Here is a 19,363-nt window from a genome sequence, read left to right as displayed (position 1 = left end):
AACCCTATCCAACAAACCACTAACCCTAACCAACAAACCACTAAACCTAACCCTAACCAACAAACCACTAAACCTAACCAACAAGCCACTAACCCTAACCAACAAACCACTAAACCTAACCCTAACCAACAAACCACTAAACCTAACCCTAACCAACAAACCACTAAACCTAACCAACAAGCCACTAAACATAACCCTAACCAACAAACCACTAAACCTAACCCTAACCAACAAACCACTAAACCTAACCCTATCCAACAAACCACTAAACCTAACCCTAACCAACAAACCACTAAACCTAACCAACAAACCACTAAACCTAACCCTATCCAACAAACCAGGTTTGCAAACGTATTAGCGGTCTGTTGTGTTGTTGAGCCTCGATCGGTTTGGACAGTTTGTCTGTATCAAGAGACACCAGACACACACCGTCAGGAGACACCAGACACACACCGTCAGGAGGCACCAGACACCGTCAGGAGACACCAGACACACACCGTCAGGAGACACCAGACACACACCGTCAGGAGACACCAGACACACTGAGAAAATACTAAAATAATTATTCATGATAATGTGATAGAAAACATGCAGGTAACCCAGTACCTCAACTTAACCATATCTAACTGATTACCTACACTTATTATCCCTCACCTAGTACCTTAACTAACCAGCTGTAACCTAGAAAGAGTTCAGAATGCGTCCACTAGTCTCCATTAGAACAGAGCTCGCCCCCTGGTGGAGACGGCTGAACAGGCGCTCCCCGCCGAGCAGGGGAGCCCACTGGGTGGGGGGGCTCCACCCGCGGGCCTCCACCCGCGGGCCAGCTGGGAGGACCTCAGGCTGTGTTGCAGAGAGGCAGAGCTCTCCAGCTCCTCCAGGAACAACAACTCAACTCGTTAAGGAAACCCAGATGTGTCCCTCCCCAGAGGTCTGCGGGCGGCTCCTTGTTTACCAGCTGCTCCCTGCTCCGCCCGCCTCCACCCGGCCCTTCATAGTGACACCGTCACCAGGGAGCAGGTGGATCACCTGTGCCCCAAGGAGGAGGAGCTTGGTCTAGCCGCGCGCCGCTCACTCCTGCTGACTCAGAGCTTCACTTAACAGATGATTAGTAGAGCAGACGACCTCCTTAAGAGCACCTCCTAAAGACCAGAGCACCTCCTAAAGATCAGAGCACCTCCTAAAGACCAGAGCACCTCCTAAAGACCAGTGCATCTCCTAAAGACCAGAGCACCTCCTAAAGACCAGAGCACCTCCTAAAGATCAGAGCACCTCCTAAAGACCAGAGCACCTCCTAAAGACCAGCGCACCTCCTTAAGCACCTTGAGGAGGTGGTTGAGGACTCGGGTAGGAGGCAGAGGAGGATGGATAAGATGAGTCTGGACCAGGAGATGTTGGATGTCCTGAGGGGCAGAGCCACCGGGAGGCAGACCCCCTCCAACATGGTGCGAGTCTTCATCTCCTCCACCTTCAGCGGTAAGCAAAGAACTAGTTCACACCTAGTAGAGGAATACACCTTCACCCCCGATAGGAGCATATCTAGAGGACTGTCTAGAGGACTGTCCTGTCCTCTAGATACCAGCCATGTCCTCAAGATACCAGCAGTGTCCTCTAGCTACCAGCAGTTTCCTGTCCTCTAGATACCAGCAGTGTCCTGTCCTCTAGATACCAGCAGTGTCCTGTCCTGTAGATACCAGCAGTGTCCTGTCCTCTAGATACCAGCAGTGTCCTCTAGGTACCAGCAGTGTCCTCGAGATACCAGCAGTGTCCTGTCCTCTAGATACCAGCAGTGTCCTCTAGATACCAGCAGTGTCCTGTCCTCTAGATACCAGCAGTGTCTTGTCCTCTAGATACCAGCAGTGTCCTGTCCTCTAGATACCAGCAGTGTCCTGTCCTCTAGATACCAGCAGTGTCCTGTCCTCTAGATACCAGCAGTGTCCTCTAGATACCAGCAGTGTCCTGTCCTCTAGATACCAGCAGTGTCCTGTCCTCTAGATACCAGCAGTGTCCTGTCCTCTAGATACCAGCAGTGAGAGGCGTGTCTTTCTGGAGAAGGCGTTTCCAGAAGTCAGGAGTTTCTGCAGCAGTCTGGGGCTGGTCTTCCAGGTGAGTCTCCCTCACTGAACCCCACTGAACCCTAACCCTACTGAACCCAACTGAACCCTAACTCTACTGAACCCCACTGAACCCTAACCCTACTGAACCCTAACCCTACTGAACCCCACTGAACCCTAACCCTACTGAACCCTAACCCTACTGAACCCCACTGAACCCTAACCCTACTGAACCCTAACCCTACTGAACCCCACTGAACCCTAACCCTACTGAACCCTAACCCGACTGAACCCTAACCCGACTGAACCCTAACCCGACTGAACCCTACTGAACCCTAACCCTACTGAACCCTGAACCCTACTGAACCCCACTGAACCCTAACCCTACTGAACCCTAACCCCACTGAACCCTAACCCGACTGAACCCTACTGAACCCTAACCCTACTGAACCCTGAACCCTACTGAACCCCACTGAACCCTAACCCTACTGAACCCTAACCCTACTGAACTCTACTGAACCCTGAACCCTACTGAACCCCACTGAACCCTGAACCATACTGAACCCTAACCCTACTGAACCCCACTGAACCCTAACCCTACTGAACCCTAACCCTACTGAACCCCACTGAACCCTTACCCGACTGAACCCCACTGAACCCTAACCCCACTGAACCCCACTGAACCCTGAACCATACTGAACCCTAACCCTACTGAACCCCACTGAACCCTAACCCTACTGAACCCTAACCCTACTGAACCCCACTGAACCCTAACCCTACTGAACCCCACTGAACCCTAACCCCACTGAACCCTAACCCTACTGAACCCCACTGAACCCTAACCCTACTGAACCCTAACCCTACTGAACCCTAACCCTACTGAACCCCACTGAACCCTAACCCTACTGAACCCCACTGAACCCTAACTCTACTGAACCCCACTGAACCCTGAACCCTACTGAACCCTAACCCCACTGAACCCTAACCCTACTGAACCCCACTGAACCCTAACCCTACTGAACCCTAACCCTACTGAACCCCACTGAACCCTACTGAACCCTACTGAACCCTAACCCTACTGAACCCTAACCCTACTGAACCCTACTGAACCCTACTGAACCCCACTGAACCCTGAACCCGAGTGAACCCTACTGTTGGAGCCATTTAGAGGTCTTTTGTGTTGAATATTTTTAAGTAAATATATTTTGAGTCTAAGGCTAAAAGTATTAGTTATGAATTATAAAGTGTATGAAATATTAATCAAACTTTCATTCATACGTATATGTATGCATTTGGTGATGACGTGGTGATTAGTCCGTTGTGTCACCTGGGGAAGTAAGTGTGTCACGCTCTACCTGGAGCCTATTGGAGGCCCTCATATAGGGCAGGCTAATTACTGTAGTTCGGGTTTGGAAGGCAGATAGCCAACAGTTTTCTGACCACGTTAGTTCGCATTATTATCGCATTATCGCATTAGTTCGCATTATTATCGCATTAGTCGCATTATTATCGCATTAGTGGCATTATCGCATTATTTCGTATTATTGGACACATTTTGACAGATTATTTTACATTGAAAATCACTTTTTGTACAATACGAAGAACCCTGTTTTGGCCGCAAACAGTTAGGTTACATTGTTTGGAGTTTTTATGTTTAGTTATTTCCTGGAAAGTCAACCAGAGTTATTGCTTAATAAATGAATCAACACCAAGTTAAACACTCTCTGTGCGTGCTTCCCAAGAAATGTGTGTCGGACTACCTCTTTCTCAGGAATACATAGGGCGAACAAAGGGTTCGCCACTTCACCTACTGAAGTAGGGTTCAGGGAGCCCTAACCCTCTCATAGTGAGAGCCCTCACCCTCTCATAGTGAGAGCCCTCACCCTCTCATAGTGAGAGCCCTCACCCTCTCATGGTGAGAGCCCTCACCCTCTCATAGTGAGAGCCCTCACCCTCTCATAGTGAGAGCCCTCACCCTCTCATGGTGAGAACCTGTGTGTGTGTGTGTGTGTGTGTGTGTGTGTGTGTGTGTGTGTGTGTGTGTGTGTGTGTGTGTGTGTGTGTGTGTGTGTGTGTGTGTGCAGGCGGTGGACCTGCGCTGGGGGCTGCAGGGTCCCAGCGGGGGGGATCACCGGGAGGCGGAGCTCGCCCTGAAGGAGATGGAGACGTGTGAGAGGACCTCGCTGGGACCCACCTTCATAGTGAGACCCTCACCCTCTCATAGATCACCCTCACCCTCTCATAGGACACCTCACCCTCTCATAGGATACCTCACCCTCTCATAGATCACCCTCACCCTCTCATTAGACAACCTCACCCTCTCACAGGACACCCTCACCCTCTCATAGATCACCCTCACCCTCTCATAGATCACCCTCACCCTCTCATAGATCACCCTCACCCTCTCATAGATCACCCTCACCCTCTCATTAGACAACCTCACCCTCTCACAGGACACCCTCACCCTCTCATAGATCACCCTCACCCTCTCATAGATCACCTCACCCTCTCATAGATCACCCTCACCCTCTCATTAGACAACCTCCCCCTCTCACAGGACACCCTCACCCTCTCATAGATCACCCTCACCCTCTCATAGATCACCCTCACCCTCTCATTAGACAACCTCACCCTCTCACAGGACACCCTCACCCTCTCATAGATCACCCTCACCCTCTCATAGATCACCTCACCCTCTCATAGATCACCCTCACCCTCTCATTAGACAACCTCACCCTCTCACAGGACACCCTCACCCTCCCATAGATCACCCTCACCCTCTCATAGGACACCTCACCCTCTCATAGGACACCTCACCCTCTCATAGATCACCCTCACCCTCTCATTAGACAACTTCACCCTCTCACAGGACACCCCCACCCTCTCATAGATCACCCTCACCCTCTCATTAGACAACCTCACCCTCTCACAGGACACCCTCACCCTCTCATAGATCACCCTCACCCTCTCATAGATCACCCTCACCCTCTCATTAGACAACCTCACCCTCTCACAGGACACCCCCACCCTCTCATAGATCACCCTCACCCTCTCATAGATCACCCTCACCCTCTCACAGATCACCCTCACCCACTCATTAGACAACCTCACCCTCTCATTAGACAACCTCACCCTCTCACAGGACACCCTCACCCTCTCATAGATCACCCTCACCCTCTCATAGATCACCCTCACCCTCTCATTAGACAACCTCACCCTCTCACAGGACACCCTCACCCTCTCATAGATCACCCTCACCCTCTCATTAGACAACCTCACCCTCTCACAGGACACCTCACCCTCTCATAGGACAACCTCCCCCTCTCATGTGTGTGGCCCCTCCGCCTCTCATGTGCTTGGCCCCTCCCCCTCTAATGTTTGTGGCCCCTCCCCCTCTCAAGTGTTTGGCCCCTCCCCCTCTCATGTGCTTGGCCCCTCCCCCTCTCATGTGTGTGGCCCCTCCCCCTCTCATGTGTTTGGCCCCTCCCCCTCTGATGTGCTTTGCCCCTCCCCCTCTGATGTGCTTTGCCCCTCCCTCTCATGTGTGTGGCCCCTTCCCCTCTCATGTGTGTGGCCCCTCCCCCTCATGTGTGTGGCCCCTCCCCCTCATGTGTGTGGCCCCTCCCCCTCCCAGGCCCTGCTGGGCTCCCAGTACGGGGAGCGGCCGTTGCCCCGCCTCCTCCCAGAGCCTCTCTTTGAGGTCCTGGAGGCGGGGCTGACCCCCGACGACCTCCAGCTCCTCGGCCAATGGTTCCTCAGGGACACCAACGCCGTCCCAACCACCTACGTCCTCCAGCCTATCAGGAGCCACCTCCCCTCTTACGGGGGGCCGGGGGCGGAGCGGGAGGCTAGCTCCGCCTCCTGGCGCTCTACCGAGGCGAGGCTACAGACGGCGCTCCGCCGCGCAGCCTCCGAGGCCCAGGTCAAAGGTCAGCTCACCGCAGAGCAGGCCCACCGCTTCTACCAATCAGGTGACAGCACGAACGCACGCACGCACGCACGCACAAGCACACACACAAAATGCGTCTCTGAGCCGGCATGTGTTCATGTGTTCAGCCCCCGAGGCTGAGATGACTGCAGGCCTGCTGGGGAGCGGAGCCCAGAGCCAGGGGGGCGGAGCCCAGAGCCAGGGGGGCGGAGCCCAGAGGGACGCCCTGCTCTTCATCAGAGACGCCCCGCGGCCGGCGGCGAAGGAGGGGCCTAAGCGCGGCCTGGCCCGCCTCCTGGCGGCGGCGGCGGCGGCGGAGGGCGGGCTGGACCCAGAGGCCCGGGCGCTGCTCCTCGACCTGAAGGCCCGGCTGGCGGCCGCGGGCCCCCGGGGGCCCCCGGCTCTGCACCGCCACAGCCTGGAGCTCAGCGGGGGGACGGTGGACCCCCGGCGCCGCGACCACGCCGCCTACCTGGAGGCGCTCTGCGGCCAGATGGTGGCCCACATGAAGGGCTGCATCACCCGGCTCCTGGAGGAGCAGGGGGCCCCCGGGGGCCGGGGGAGCTGGGGCCGGCCCCCGGGGGGAGAGCGCTCCCGGCTCCTGGAGGAGGTCAGCCGCCACGCCCTGGAGGGGCTCCGGCGCTCCCAGGAGCTGTGCGGGCGGGAGGGGCTGCTGGGCCGGCTGAGCCTGGCCCTGTGGGAGGCCTCGGCCGGCCCCCACGGGCCCCTGGTCCTGCACGGGGCCCCGGGGGCCGGCAAGACCACCCTGCTGTGCCGGCTGGCCCGGGAGCTGCTGGGCGTGCTGGGGCCCGGGGCCGTGGTGGCCCTGCGGTTCCTGGCCCCCGGCAGGGGGGCCCGGCCCGATGTCGGGGCCCTCCTCCACAGCCTGGCCCTGCAGGTGAGCCTGGCCTTGGACCTGCCCCCCCCCGGCCCGCCGGGCCCCCAGGCGGACCGGCTGCGGTCCTTCCAGGCCCTGCTGGCGGCGGCGTCCCGGCGGGGGGAGTCCCTGGTGCTGATCCTGGACGGCGTGGACCTCCTCTCCGCCGAGGACCTCCACTGGCTGCCGGCCGCCGTCCCGCCCAACGTCCACCTGCTGCTCTCCGCCGCCAGCGCCGCCCCGGTCCTGGGGGCCCTGCGGGACCGGCTGGGGGCCGGGGCCCTGGTGCCGGTGGACGGGCTGACCCTGGAGGAGGGCCGGGAGGTGGTGCGACGCGCCCTGAGCTCCGCCCGCAGGACGCTGACGGAGGAGCAGCGGGAGGTGGTGCTGAGCAGCTTCCAGAAGACGGGCAGCCCGCTGCACCTGCGGCTGATCCTCTGGGAGGCGCTGCGCTGGACCTCCTACACCCCCCCCGCCGCGCTGAGGCTGGGGGCCGACCTGCCGGACATGATGGCCCTCATCCTGCTGTCCCTGGAGGACCGGCACGGCCGGCAGCTGGTGGCCTCCGCGCTGGGATACATCGCCCTCAGCAGGTCGTCACTAACCCTGACCCCGACCCTGACCCCGACCCCGACCCCGACCCTGACCCCGACCCCGACCCTGACCCCGACCCTAACCCTGACCCTGACCCCGACCCTGACCCCGACCCCCACCCTGACCCCCACCCTGACCCTGACCCCGACCCTGACCCCGACCCTGACCCTGACCCCGAACCTGACCCCGACCCTGACCCCGACCCGACCCTGACCCCGACCCCGACCCCCACCCTGACCCCGACCCTGACCCTGACCCCGACCCCGACCCCCACCCTGACCCCGACCCCGACCCTGACCCCGACCCCGACCCTGGTTCTCCTGGTCTTGCTGGTTCTACTGGTTCTCCTGGTGCTACAGTACTGGTCCACTGGTCCTCAGGTGCGGGCTGCTGGAGGCGGAGCTGTGTGACCTGCTGTCCCTGGACGATGAGGTCCTCTCGGAGGTGTACCGCCCCGCCCCCCCTGTGCGGCCCTCCCCCCTGCGCCTCCCCCCCCTGCTGTGGGCCGGCCTGCGCCTGGACCTGGGCCCCCTGCTGCTGGAGGGCTGGGCCCAGGGCCTGGTGCTGCTGGACTTCAGATACCAGTAACACAACTCACCAACCAACCCATGACTAACCTCACTCACCATCCCTAACTAACTCATTACTAACCTATCCTAACTAATTATTAGTGTGTGTGTGTGTGTGTGTGTGTGTGTGTGTGTGTGTGTGTGTGTGTGTGTGTGTGTGTGTGTGTGTGTGTGTGTGTGTGTGTGTGTGTGTGTGTGTGTGTGTGTGTGTGTGTGTGTGTGTGCAGACAGCTTTGTGAGGCGGCCCGTGAGCGTTACCTAGGGGACCAGAGGAGGAACAGGATGTTGTCAGAGTACTTCCTGGGTCTGTGGAGCGGCAAGCTGAAGCCTCTGGCCCTCCCCCCCCGCACCCTACTGCTGAGTGACAGGAAGGTACTACTACAGTACTACTACTACAGTACTACTACTACATACACGTACACACACGGCCTAGGCCAGTGAGAAGAGTGGCGAGCGACTGTAGGCCTACATTAAACTCATCATCAGCCTACGTTCTCCCTTTCAGGTCCGAACAGGCTATTCTCATTACTAGAGTTTACTCCCTGGTGCCGACCCCCCCCCCCCCCATTAATCAAGGCTTGGGACCGGCACCTAGTTGAGCTGGCATGCCCCCTTAAGTGGCTTGGTTAGCCCCGCCCATAGCCCCGCCCCACATTACTGAAGGCTGAAGCCTCTGCCAGTACTACTACTGCTATAGCACTACTACTAGTACGGTACTACTACTACAGTACTACTACTACAGTACTACTACTACAGTACTACTACTATAGCACTACTACTAGTACGATACTACTACTACAGTACTACTACTATAGTACTACTGCTATAGCACTACTACTATAGCACTACTACTAGTACGGTACTACTACTACAGTACTACTACTATAGTACTACTACTACTACAGTTCTACTACTATAGCACTACTACTAGTACGGTACTAGTACTACTACTATAGTACTACTACTATAGTAGTACTACTTCAGTACTACTGCTATAGCACTACTACTAGTACGGTACTACTACAGTACTACTGCTACAGTACTATTACCACAGTACTACTACTACAGTACTACTGCTATAGTACTACTACTACAGTACTACTACAATAGTAATACTACTACAGTAGTAAGTAAGTAAGTAAGTAAGTAAGCTTTATTTGTACAGCGCCTTTCACAGACCAGGGTCACAAGGCGCTTCACAATATTGCCACACAATCACCCATTCACGCACAGATTCACACACCGACGGCGGAGTCAGCCATGCAAGGTGACAGCCAGCTCGTCGGGGGCAGTTAGGGTTAGGTGCCTTGCTCTAGCACACCTCAACACTCAGCTAAGAGGAGCCGGGGATTGAACCAACAACCTTCAGGTTAGCAGCCAACCCGCTCTACCTCCTGAGCTACTGCCGCCCTACGGCACCTGGTATTCCCAGGCGGTCTCCCATCCAAGTACTGTAACCAGGCCCGACCCTGCTTAGCTTCCGAGATCAGTAGTACTACTACTACAGAATTAATACAGTACTACTACTACTACAGTACTACTACTATAGTGCTACTACAGTACTGCTCTACAGTACTACTACAGCAGTACTGCTACTACAGTCCTACTACTATAGTACTACTACTACAGTACTATTACTATAGTAATAGTACAACAGTACTACTACTATAGAACTATTACCAAACTACTACTACCTTACTACTACTATAGTAGTACTACATACTACATTACCACCTTACTGCCATTCCTCTGCTAAAGTACTACTATTACTGCAGTACTAATGAGATCAAATCAGTGCTTGTTTACTACAGAGCTAACAGAGTACTGCCCATGCACTATGCTACCTCATACAGCAGTACTAACCTTGGCTGGTACTCCAATAGAACTAAGGGACTGGTACCCTAGTACTGGTACCAAATACTTGTACCAGTAGTAGGTACTAGTACACGGACCTAGTACAGCAGGACTATAGTACTAACCAGTACTAGCAGTGCTCCATGGCAGTATGTGATTGGTTGGTCTGTTCCAGGTCCCGCCTCAACCGCTGTGGTTTGCTCCAGGATTGGCTAATATGAGGAAGCTTCAGGAGCTGCCCTATCAGCTGCTCCATGCTGGATTGTGGGAGGAGTTACAGCAAGAGGTCATTGGTACGACACATCCGTCGTGTACCGTCTAACCCCTACCTGCTCCTTAATGACCTGTCTCTGTACTGTCTAACCCCTACCTGCTCCTTAATGACCTGTCTCTGTACTGTCTAACCCCTACCTACTCCTTAATGACCTGTCTCTGTACTGTCTAACCCCTACCTGCTCCTTAATGACCTGTCTCTGTACCGTCTAACCCCTACCTGCTCCTTAATGACCTGTCTCTGTACCGTCTAACCCCTGCCTGCTCCTTAACGACCTGTCTCTGTACTGTCTAACCCCTACCTGCTCCTTAATTACCTGTCTCTGTACTGTCTAACCCCTACCTGCTCCTTAATGACCTGTCTCTGTACCGTCTAACCCCTACCTTCTCCTTAATGACCTGTCTCTGTACCGTCTAACCCCTACCTGCTCCTTAGTGACCTGTCTCTGTACTGTCTAACCCCTACCTGTTCCTTAATGACCTGTCTCTGTACTGTCTAACCCCTACCTTCTCCTTAACGACCTGTCTCTGTACTGTCTAACCCCTACCTGCTCCTTAATGACCTGTCTCTGTACTGTCTAACCCCTACCTGCTCCTTAATGACCTGTCTCTGTACAGTCTAACCCCTACCTGCTCCTTAATGACCTGTCTCTGTACTGTCTAACCCCTAGCTACTCCTTAATGACCTGTCTCTGTACTGTCTAACCCCTAGCTGCTCCTTAATGACCTGTCTCTGTACTGTCTAACCCCTACCTGCTCCTTAATGACCTGTCTCTGTACTGTCTAACCCCTACCTGCTCCTTAACGACCTGTCTCTGTACTGTCTAACCCCTACCTGCTCCTTAACGACCCGTCTCTGTACTGTCTAACCCCTACCTGCTCCTTAATGACCTGTCTCTGTACAGTCTAACCCCTACCTGCTCCTTAATGACCTGTCTCTTTACTGTCTAACCCCTAGCTGCTCCTTAATTACCTGTCTCTGTATTGTCTAACCCCTAGCTGCTCCTTAATGACCTGTCTCTGTACTGTCTAACCCCTACCTGCTCCTTAATGACCTGTCTCTGTACTGTCTAACCCCTACCTGCTCCTTAATGACCTGTCTCTGTACTGTCTAACCCCTACCTGCTCCTTAACGACCTGTCTCTGTACTGTCTAACCCCTACCTGCTCCTTAATGACCTGTCTCTGTACTGTCTAACCCCTACCTGCTCCTTAATGACCTGTCTGTACTGTCTAACCCCTACCTGCTCCTTAATGACCTGCCTGTACTGTCTAACCCCTACCTGTCTCTGTACTGTCTAACCCCTACCTGTCTCGGTACTGTCTAACCCCTACCCCTCTCTGTACTGTCTAACCCCTACCCCTCTCTGTACTGTCTAACCCCTGTATCAGGTAATGCAGACTGGCTCTACTGTAAGAGCAGGCTGTGTGGGATAGACAGTGTGATTGAGGATCTCCGGATGTGTGCTGACCTCATGAGCTGTACCCAGAGTGCACTGCTTCACGACACCCTACTGCTCCTCAAACCCGGAGCGGATCGGCTGGGCGGTCACATGGGTCAGTACAACCAATCAGATCACAGCTAATGTCACATTGGTCAGTACGACCAATCAGATCACAGCTAATGTCACATTGGTCAGTATGACCAATCAGAGCACAGCTAATGTCACATGGGTCAGTACGACCAATCAGATCACAGCTAATGTCATATTGGTCAGTACGACCAATCAGAGCACAGCTAATGTCACATGGGTCAGTAGGACCAATCAGAGCCCAGCTGACGTAGAGCAGCGTACTGATTGGTGCCGTCTGTCCACTCCCAGACAGAGCTCTGTTCTTCTCTGAGCTGGTGGGCCGCCTCCTCTCCCTGGGCGCCGCCTTCCCGTCTCTGATTGGCCGGTTGGTGGGTCAGTGTGAGGCGTGGCTCCTGTCCTGTGAGGAGCCCGTCCTGGTGCCCAAGAGCTCCTTCCTCGCGGCCCCCGGGGGCCCGCTGAGACACAGCTTCACCGGGGGCCGCACAGGTGGGCGCTCTACCGCTGGTCTCTCTCTCTACCGCCGGTCTCTCTCTCTACCGCCGGTCTCTCTCTCTACCGCCGGTCTCACTCTCTACCGCCGGTCTCACTCTCTACCGCCGGTCTCTCTCTCTACCGCCGGTCTCTCTCTCTACCGCCGGTCTCTCTCTCTACCGCCGGTCTCTCTCTCTACCGCCGGTCTCTCTCTCTACCGCCGGTCTCTCTCTCTACCGCCGGTCTCTCTCTCTACCGCCGGTCTCTCTCTCTACCGCCGGTCTCACTCTCTACCGCCGGTCTCTCTCTCTACCGCCGGTCTCTCTCTCTACCGCCGGTCTCTCTCTCTACCGCCGGTCTCTCTCTCTACCGCCGGTCTCTCTCTCTACCGCCGGTCTCTCTCTCTACCGCCGGTCTCTCTCTCTACCGCCGGTCTCTCTCTCTACCGCCGGTCTCTCTCTCTACCGCCGGTCTCTCTCTCTACCGCCGGTCTCACTCTCTACCGCCGGTCTCTCTCTCTACCGCCGGTCTCACTCTCTACCGCCGGTCTCTCTCTCTACCGCCGGTCTCTCTCTCTACCGCCGGTCTCTCTCTCTACCGCCGGTCTCTCTCTCTACCCCCGGTCTCTCTCTCTACCGCCGGTCTCTCTCTCTACCGCCGGTCTCTCTCTCTACCGCCGGTCTCTCTCTCTACCGCCGGTCTCTCTCTCTACCGCCGGTCTCTCTCTCTACCGCCGGTCTCTCTCTCTACCGCCGGTCTCTCTCTCTACCGCTGGTCTTTGAGTAACTGGTGTCCCTGTGTCACTGTTCTGTGTGTGTGTGTGTGTGCGTGTGCGTGTGTGTGCGCGTTTGCGTGTGTGTGTGTGTGTCTGCAGTGCTGTGTGTGTGTGTGTGTGGGGACCTCCTGGCCTCCGGTTCAGACGACGGCTCTGTGTTGATCTGGAGGCTCTCTGCCCTCAGCCTGCTGCACCTCCTCACACACACAGGTAGGCCTCTCACAGGTCCTCACACACACAGGTAGGCCTCTCACAGGTCCTCACACACACAGGTAGGCCTCTCACAGGTCCTCACACACACAGGTAGGCCTCTCACAGGTCCTCACACACACATGTAGGCCTCTCAGAGGTCCTGTGAGAGGTTGAGTTATAATAACATGTTACTAGGCTGTTTCTGGGGGAGTTATAATAACATGTTACTAGGCTGTGTCTGGGGGAGGTAATAACATGTAATCAGGCTGTGTCTGGGGGAGGTAATAACATGTTATCAGGCTGTGTCTGGGGGAGGTAATAACATGTAATCAGGCTGTGTCTGGGGGAGGTAATAACATGTTATCAGGCTGTGTCTGGGGGAGGTATTAACATGTTATCAGGCTGTGTCTGGGGGAGGTATTAACATGTTATCAGGCTGTGTCTGGGGAAGGTAATAACAGGTGACTGGGTGTGTACTTCTACAGCTGCTGTCCTGACCATTAAACTGATTGACAGCGGAACCGACTGTCTTTCATTGGCTGCTGACGGTTCTCTCAGGAGGTGGAGCCTGTTGTCCGGGAAACAAGTGTACTGTGTCCAATCAGGGATGGACCCTGACTTCGCCCCCGCCTCCCTCCACCTATCACAGCAGACCGACCAGATCTTCATTTACACCAAGACTCAAGTAGATAAACCTGTGGTCATGTTATAGAAACAGCGTGCTGGCTGGGTTGGGTTCTAGGTGGTTCTAGAGTCCCGGTCTAGGGTTCTAGGTGGTTCTAGGGTCCCGGTCTAGGTCTAAGTGGGTTCTCTGGTCCTTGTCTTAGTAGGTTCTGGTCCTGGTCCTGGTCTAGGGTTCTAAGTGGGTTCTCTGATCCTGGTCCTGGTCTCACTGTGGTCCTGGTCCTGGTCTAGGGTTCTAAGTGGGTTCTCTGATCCTGGTCCTGGTCCTGGTCTCACTGTGGTCCTGGTCCGGGTCTAGGTGAGGTCCTGGTCCTGGTCTCACTGTGGTCCTGGTCCGGGTCTAGGTCTAGGTGAGGTCCTGGTCCTGGTCTAGGGTTCTAAGTGGGTTCTCTGATCCTGGTCCTGGTCCTGGTCTCACTGTGGTCCTGGTCCCGGTCTAGGGGAGGTCCTGGTCCTGGTCTCACTGTGGTCCTGGTCCGGGTCTAGGTGAGGTCCTGGTCCTGGTCTCACTGTGGTCCTGGTCCCGGTCTAGGTGAGGTCCTGGGCGCTGGGCTCCATGGCCCCGCTGCTGAACCTGTCCACCAGAGGGTCGGAGGTCCTGGGGCTCCTGGGGGCCGATGTGGTGACGCGGACCGGAGCCGGGGCCGTCCACATCGCCCAACAGGACCAGGGGTCACCGGGGGGCCAGGGGTCACCGGGGGGCCAGGGGTCACCGGGGTGCCAGGGGTCACCAGTGTTCCTGAGGTCACCAGAGGTCCTGAGGTCGCTGATGCTGCCCAGACTGGGTCGGGTTCTCCTTCTGACCGAGGACGGCCTCCTGCAGCAGGTGGGACTGGAGGACGGGCTGTAGAGGGTCAGTGCAGTCTGACACGCTGTGTATAGTGTATCTAAGACCCTCCGGTGTCTCTCAGGTCTCCAGGAGTGGCAGACGGACTGAGACTCAGTTTCCCATGATGCCTTGCTCTCTGTTCATGGCCACAGAGGATGAGAGGCTGCTGTTAGCAGGTGAGTGTCCTGTTCTCTAGTGTCCTGAAGCGCTGACTGGGGGGTCTACTGTAGTAGTACTGTACTGTAGTAGTACTGCAGTAGTACTGTGTAGTACTGTACAGTAATAGTACTGCAGTATTACTGTGTAGTACTGTCTTCTCCAGGATGTGAGAAAAGCCTGCTGGTGTTCAGCCTCCACGAGGAGGCCCAGCTCCACCAGGAGGCCCAGCTCCACCAGGAGGCCCAGCTCCACCATGAGGCCCAGGTCCTCAGCGCTTGTGTCTCCAGGGAATCTACACTGTTGGCCTCAGGCTCTGAAGACCACATCATCAGAGTGAGGACCCCCCCCCCTCCCTCTCTCTCTGTTTCTCTCTCTCTTTGTGCCTCTCTCTCGCTCTCTCTCTCTCTCTTTGTGCCTCTCTCTCTCTCTCTCTCTCTCTCTCTCTCTCTCTCTCTCTCTCTCTCTCTCTCTCTCTCTCTCTCTCTCTCTCTCTCTGCCTCTCTCTCTCTGCCTCTCTCTCTCTCTCGCTCTCTCCCTCTCTATCTCTCCCTAACATGTGTATTACATGTATATTATCATGTGTTTGAACATGTGTATAAACTTGTGTATCAACGTGTGTGTTAACATGTCTATTAACAGGTTATTAACATGTTATTAAAATGTGTATTAAAGTGTTTATTAACATGTGTATCAACATGTATATTAACATGTGTATCACATTGTGTATTGACATGTTATTACCATTTGTACTAACGTGTTTATTAACATGTGTATCACATTGTGTATTGACATATTGTTAACATGTTATTAACGTGTGTATTAACATGTTGTTTACATGTGTATTAATTCAATTCAATTCAATTTTATTTATATAGCCCTTAATCACCATTACAGTCTCAAAGGGCTTAACAGGCCAAATATTCATGACATCCCTCTTTACCCAAGCTCCCAAACGGGCAAGAAAAAACTCCCTTGAAATCAGCAAGGAAGACATCTTGAGTCATATTAACGTGTTTATTAACATGTGTATTAACATGTGTATCAACATGTTATTAACATGTGTATCAACATGTTTATTAACATGTGTATCAACAAGTTATTCACATGTGTATTAACGTGTTTATTAACGTGTGTATCAACATGTTATTAACATGTGTATTGACGTGTTTATTAACATGTGTATTAACGTGTTTATTAACATGTGTATCAACATGTTATTAACATGTTATTAACGCGTGTATTAATGTGTCCTCTGTAGGTGTGGGGCCTACCCTCCGGGGCCCTGCTGCAGCGCCTCCAGGGGCCCGAGGAGCCGGTCTCCTGGCTCTCCTTCCTCTCAGACGGGGGTCTGGTGTCCTGGTCCCGGGGGGACCAGAGGGTGGTCCTGTGGAGCCTGGACTCAGACCCCCGGACCAGACCCCCCGAGCGCCTCCCCCCCGGCTGCACCCTGCTGGGCCTCGCCAAGGACTGCAGCCGAGCCTACTGGGTCCACCCGGACCACCGCACCGAGGTGGTCTGCTGGGACACCGTCCACGGTGGGTCCACTAGTCCGGGCTGGTCTGTACTGGTCCTGGTTTGGTCTGCTCTAGTCTAGTCTGGTCTGGTCTGGGCTGGTTTGGTGTCAAATGTGGTCTGGGTAGTCCAGTAGTCTAGTAGCCTGGTGAGGGTCCCTGACCTCTGACCTCTGGTGAGGGTCAGCAGACCCCTGGTGAGGTCCCCTGACCCCTGACCTCTGTGCAGGGGGGATGTCAGACACCCTGGCGGTGTCGGCGGAGGTGGTCTGTCTGGAGCTGGCCCACAACAAGAAGCTGCTGTTCTGCGGCCTGAAGACCGGGACCGTCCTGATCTACCCCCTGGACCGGCCCCAGGAGACCCTGTGCCTCCCGCCCCCTGAGAGCCTCCCCCGGGTCCAGGCCCTGGCGCTGGACCCGGGGGAGCGCCAACTGGCCGCCGCCTACGAGGGCTCGCTGGCGCTGTTCGAGGTCACCACCCGGGACGGGGCCCCGTCCGTGGAGGGCCCGGTCCGGACCCTGATCCTGGACCTGCTGCAGGCCCCCGTCTCCTGCGCCGCCCTGCTGGCCGACGGGAGGCTGCTGTACGGGACGGCAGGGGGGGAGCTCAGCCTCTGGGCCTCCGGCGCCCCCCGAGGCCCCGCCCCCCAAGGCCCCTACCCGCGAGGCCCCTCCCCCCTGGAGGCTGCGCCTGGCCCCGCCCCCCTGGAGGCTGCTCCGGGCCCCATCACCTGCGTCCGGGCCGGTAACTCGGGGCTCCACGCCCTAGTGGCCTCGGGGGGCAGGGCCTCGGGGGGCGGGGCCTCGGGGGGCGGGGCCTCGGGCCGGCTAACCCTGTGGTCGCTCAGCCCCCCGACGCTGGACCACACCATGGAGTACATCTCGCAGGTCAGTTAGCATGTAAGCGTTAACATGTAGTTAACATGTAGGAGTTAACATGTAGATAACATGTAAGGGTTAACATGAGGGGGTAATATGTAGAGTTACCATGTAGGAGTTCACATGAGGGGTTACCATTGGGGGTTACCAATGGGGGGGTTAACATGAGGGGTTAACTTGAGGGGATAACACGAGGGGTTGACGTGTAGTTAACATCTAGGAGTTAACATATAGGGGTTACCATGAGGGTTAACATGTAGGGGTTAACATGTAGTTAACATGAGGGTTACCATGAGGGTTAAGATGTAGTTAAGATGTAGGGGTTAACATGAGGGGTCAACATGTAGGGGTTAACATGAGGGGTTAACATGTAGGGGTTACCATGAGGGTTAACATGTAGTTAACATGTAGGGGTTAACATGAGGGGTTACCATGGGGTTAACATGTAGGGGTTAACATGAGGGGTTACCATGGGGGTTAACATGTAGGGGTTAACATGTAGTTAACATGAAGGAGTTAACATGTAGGGGTTACCATGAGTGTTAACATGTAGTAAACATGTTAACTAACATCTCATTGGTGTGTGGGCAGGAGGCGGCCGATGTTCGGGTTCTGTGTGCAGCCTTCTCAGAGAGCGACCAACTTGTGTTCACCGGCTCTCTGGACCGAACCATCAAAGTGTGGGACGTCGCTACAGGTACCATCCTCACACGCTACATCATGCTGCGACTGCTACATCATGCTACGACTGCTACATCATGCTGCGACTGCTACATCATGCTCCGACTGATACATCACGCTACGACTGCTACATCATGCTACGACTGCTACATCATGATACCAACAGGCTACATTAAGCTTCCCAAACACAACATCAAGCTACGGCCGACTGACATGCTAAGTGCTCATGTGCTAATGCTTGAAGCAGACTGCAGCCTGACCCCCCCCCCCCCCCCAGGCCGGCTGCTGTTCCTCCAGCGCGTCGACCATGCCCCCGTCTCCATGCTGACCTACAGGAACGGCTTCGTGGCGCTGGGCCAGCGGGGGGCGGTCCTAAGGGAGGTGTTCCGCTGCCCCGCGATGCTGGGCCCGGACCACGCCCCCCTGAGGAGCGTCCGGGCTCGGTGCCGCCTCACGTCCCGGGAGAAGGCCCCGCCCCCCCGCCGGCAGACCCCCGCGCTGGACTTCGACTACAACCCCGCCCAGCTGAACTTTAACCTCCTGGGCATGGGCCAGCCCTCCTCCACCACCTGCGTGGTGACGTAGAACCCAGGACCTCAGGGGAACCTCCACCTCAGAACCCCTCCTCAGAACCCCTCCTCAGAACCCCTCCTCAGAACTTCCACCTCAGAACCCCTCCTCAGAACCCCTCCTCAGAACCCCTCCTCAGAACCCCTCCTCAGAACCCCTCCCCAGAACTTCCACCTCAGAACCCCTCCTCAGAACCCCTCCTCAGAACCCCTCCCCAGAACCCCTCCTCAGAACTTCCACCTCAGAACCCCTCCTCAGAACCCCTCCCCTAGAACCCCACCTCAGAACCCCTCCTCAGAACCCCTCCTCAGAACCCCTCCTCAGAACCCCTCCTCAGAACCCCTCCCCAGAACCCCTCCTCAGAACCCCACCCCTAGAACCCCACCTCAGAACCCCTCCTCAGAACCCCTCCTCAGAACCCCACCCCAGAACCCCTTCATGACTACGATTCCAACCCAGACTCTGTTAGGCTCAGGGTGCTCTGAGGAGGCTCAGGGTGAGGCTCAGGGTGCTCTGTTAGGCTCAGGGTGCTCTGAGGAGGCTCAGGGTGCTCTGAGGAGGCTCAGGGTTCGGCTCTTCCTGCAGGTCTCTGACTCATGCTGGGGTCGTAGCATTAGCATTAGCATTAGCATTATGTCTAGAATTATTGTTATTGATTGTAGTTTGACTGACAGTTGGAGCTCTGGAGAGTATCTCTCAGCTAACACGATGTACGATAGAACGTACAGAGAGGACATAAGTATGGGAGGATTACTCTGTACCATATACCAAGGGTAAGGCCGGACTTTAGCTTTAAGTCAGACTATCGACAGTCATATTATAATTATGATATATATCACTAGATATATAATATAATGACACAATTATAGAATTCCTTTTGAATTTGAACAAAAATGTTATACCGGTGTCCTGTAATCCTGTAAACTTGT

The 19,363-nt window shown here is 55.4% G+C and overlaps 1 protein-coding gene across 1 annotated transcript; it reads left to right on the top strand.

Annotated features, from left to right (window-relative positions):
• The first annotated feature begins 1,364 nt into the window (after positions 1–1,364).
• Positions 1,365–18,449, top strand: nwd1 (NACHT and WD repeat domain containing 1). The gene is made up of 19 exons (XM_056604092.1): positions 1,365–1,476; positions 2,021–2,106; positions 4,139–4,255; positions 5,689–6,025; positions 6,111–7,452; positions 7,834–8,037; positions 8,250–8,394; positions 10,052–10,169; positions 11,541–11,705; positions 11,972–12,169; positions 13,029–13,139; positions 13,583–13,806; positions 14,338–14,631; positions 14,717–14,810; positions 14,957–15,126; positions 16,052–16,328; positions 16,534–17,192; positions 17,775–17,880; positions 18,142–18,449. The coding sequence occupies exons 1-19, from the start codon at positions 1,365–1,367 to the stop codon at positions 18,447–18,449; spliced, it is 5,067 nt and encodes a 1,688-aa protein (XP_056460067.1).
• The last annotated feature ends 914 nt before the right edge of the window (positions 18,450–19,363 follow it).

Source organism: Gadus chalcogrammus, chromosome 12, assembly GCF_026213295.1.
Source record: "Gadus chalcogrammus isolate NIFS_2021 chromosome 12, NIFS_Gcha_1.0, whole genome shotgun sequence".
Lineage (NCBI taxonomy): Eukaryota > Metazoa > Chordata > Actinopteri > Gadiformes > Gadidae > Gadus > Gadus chalcogrammus.
The sequence above is the reverse complement of the archived record's forward strand: the minus strand, read 5'-3'. Positions and strand labels throughout refer to the sequence as shown.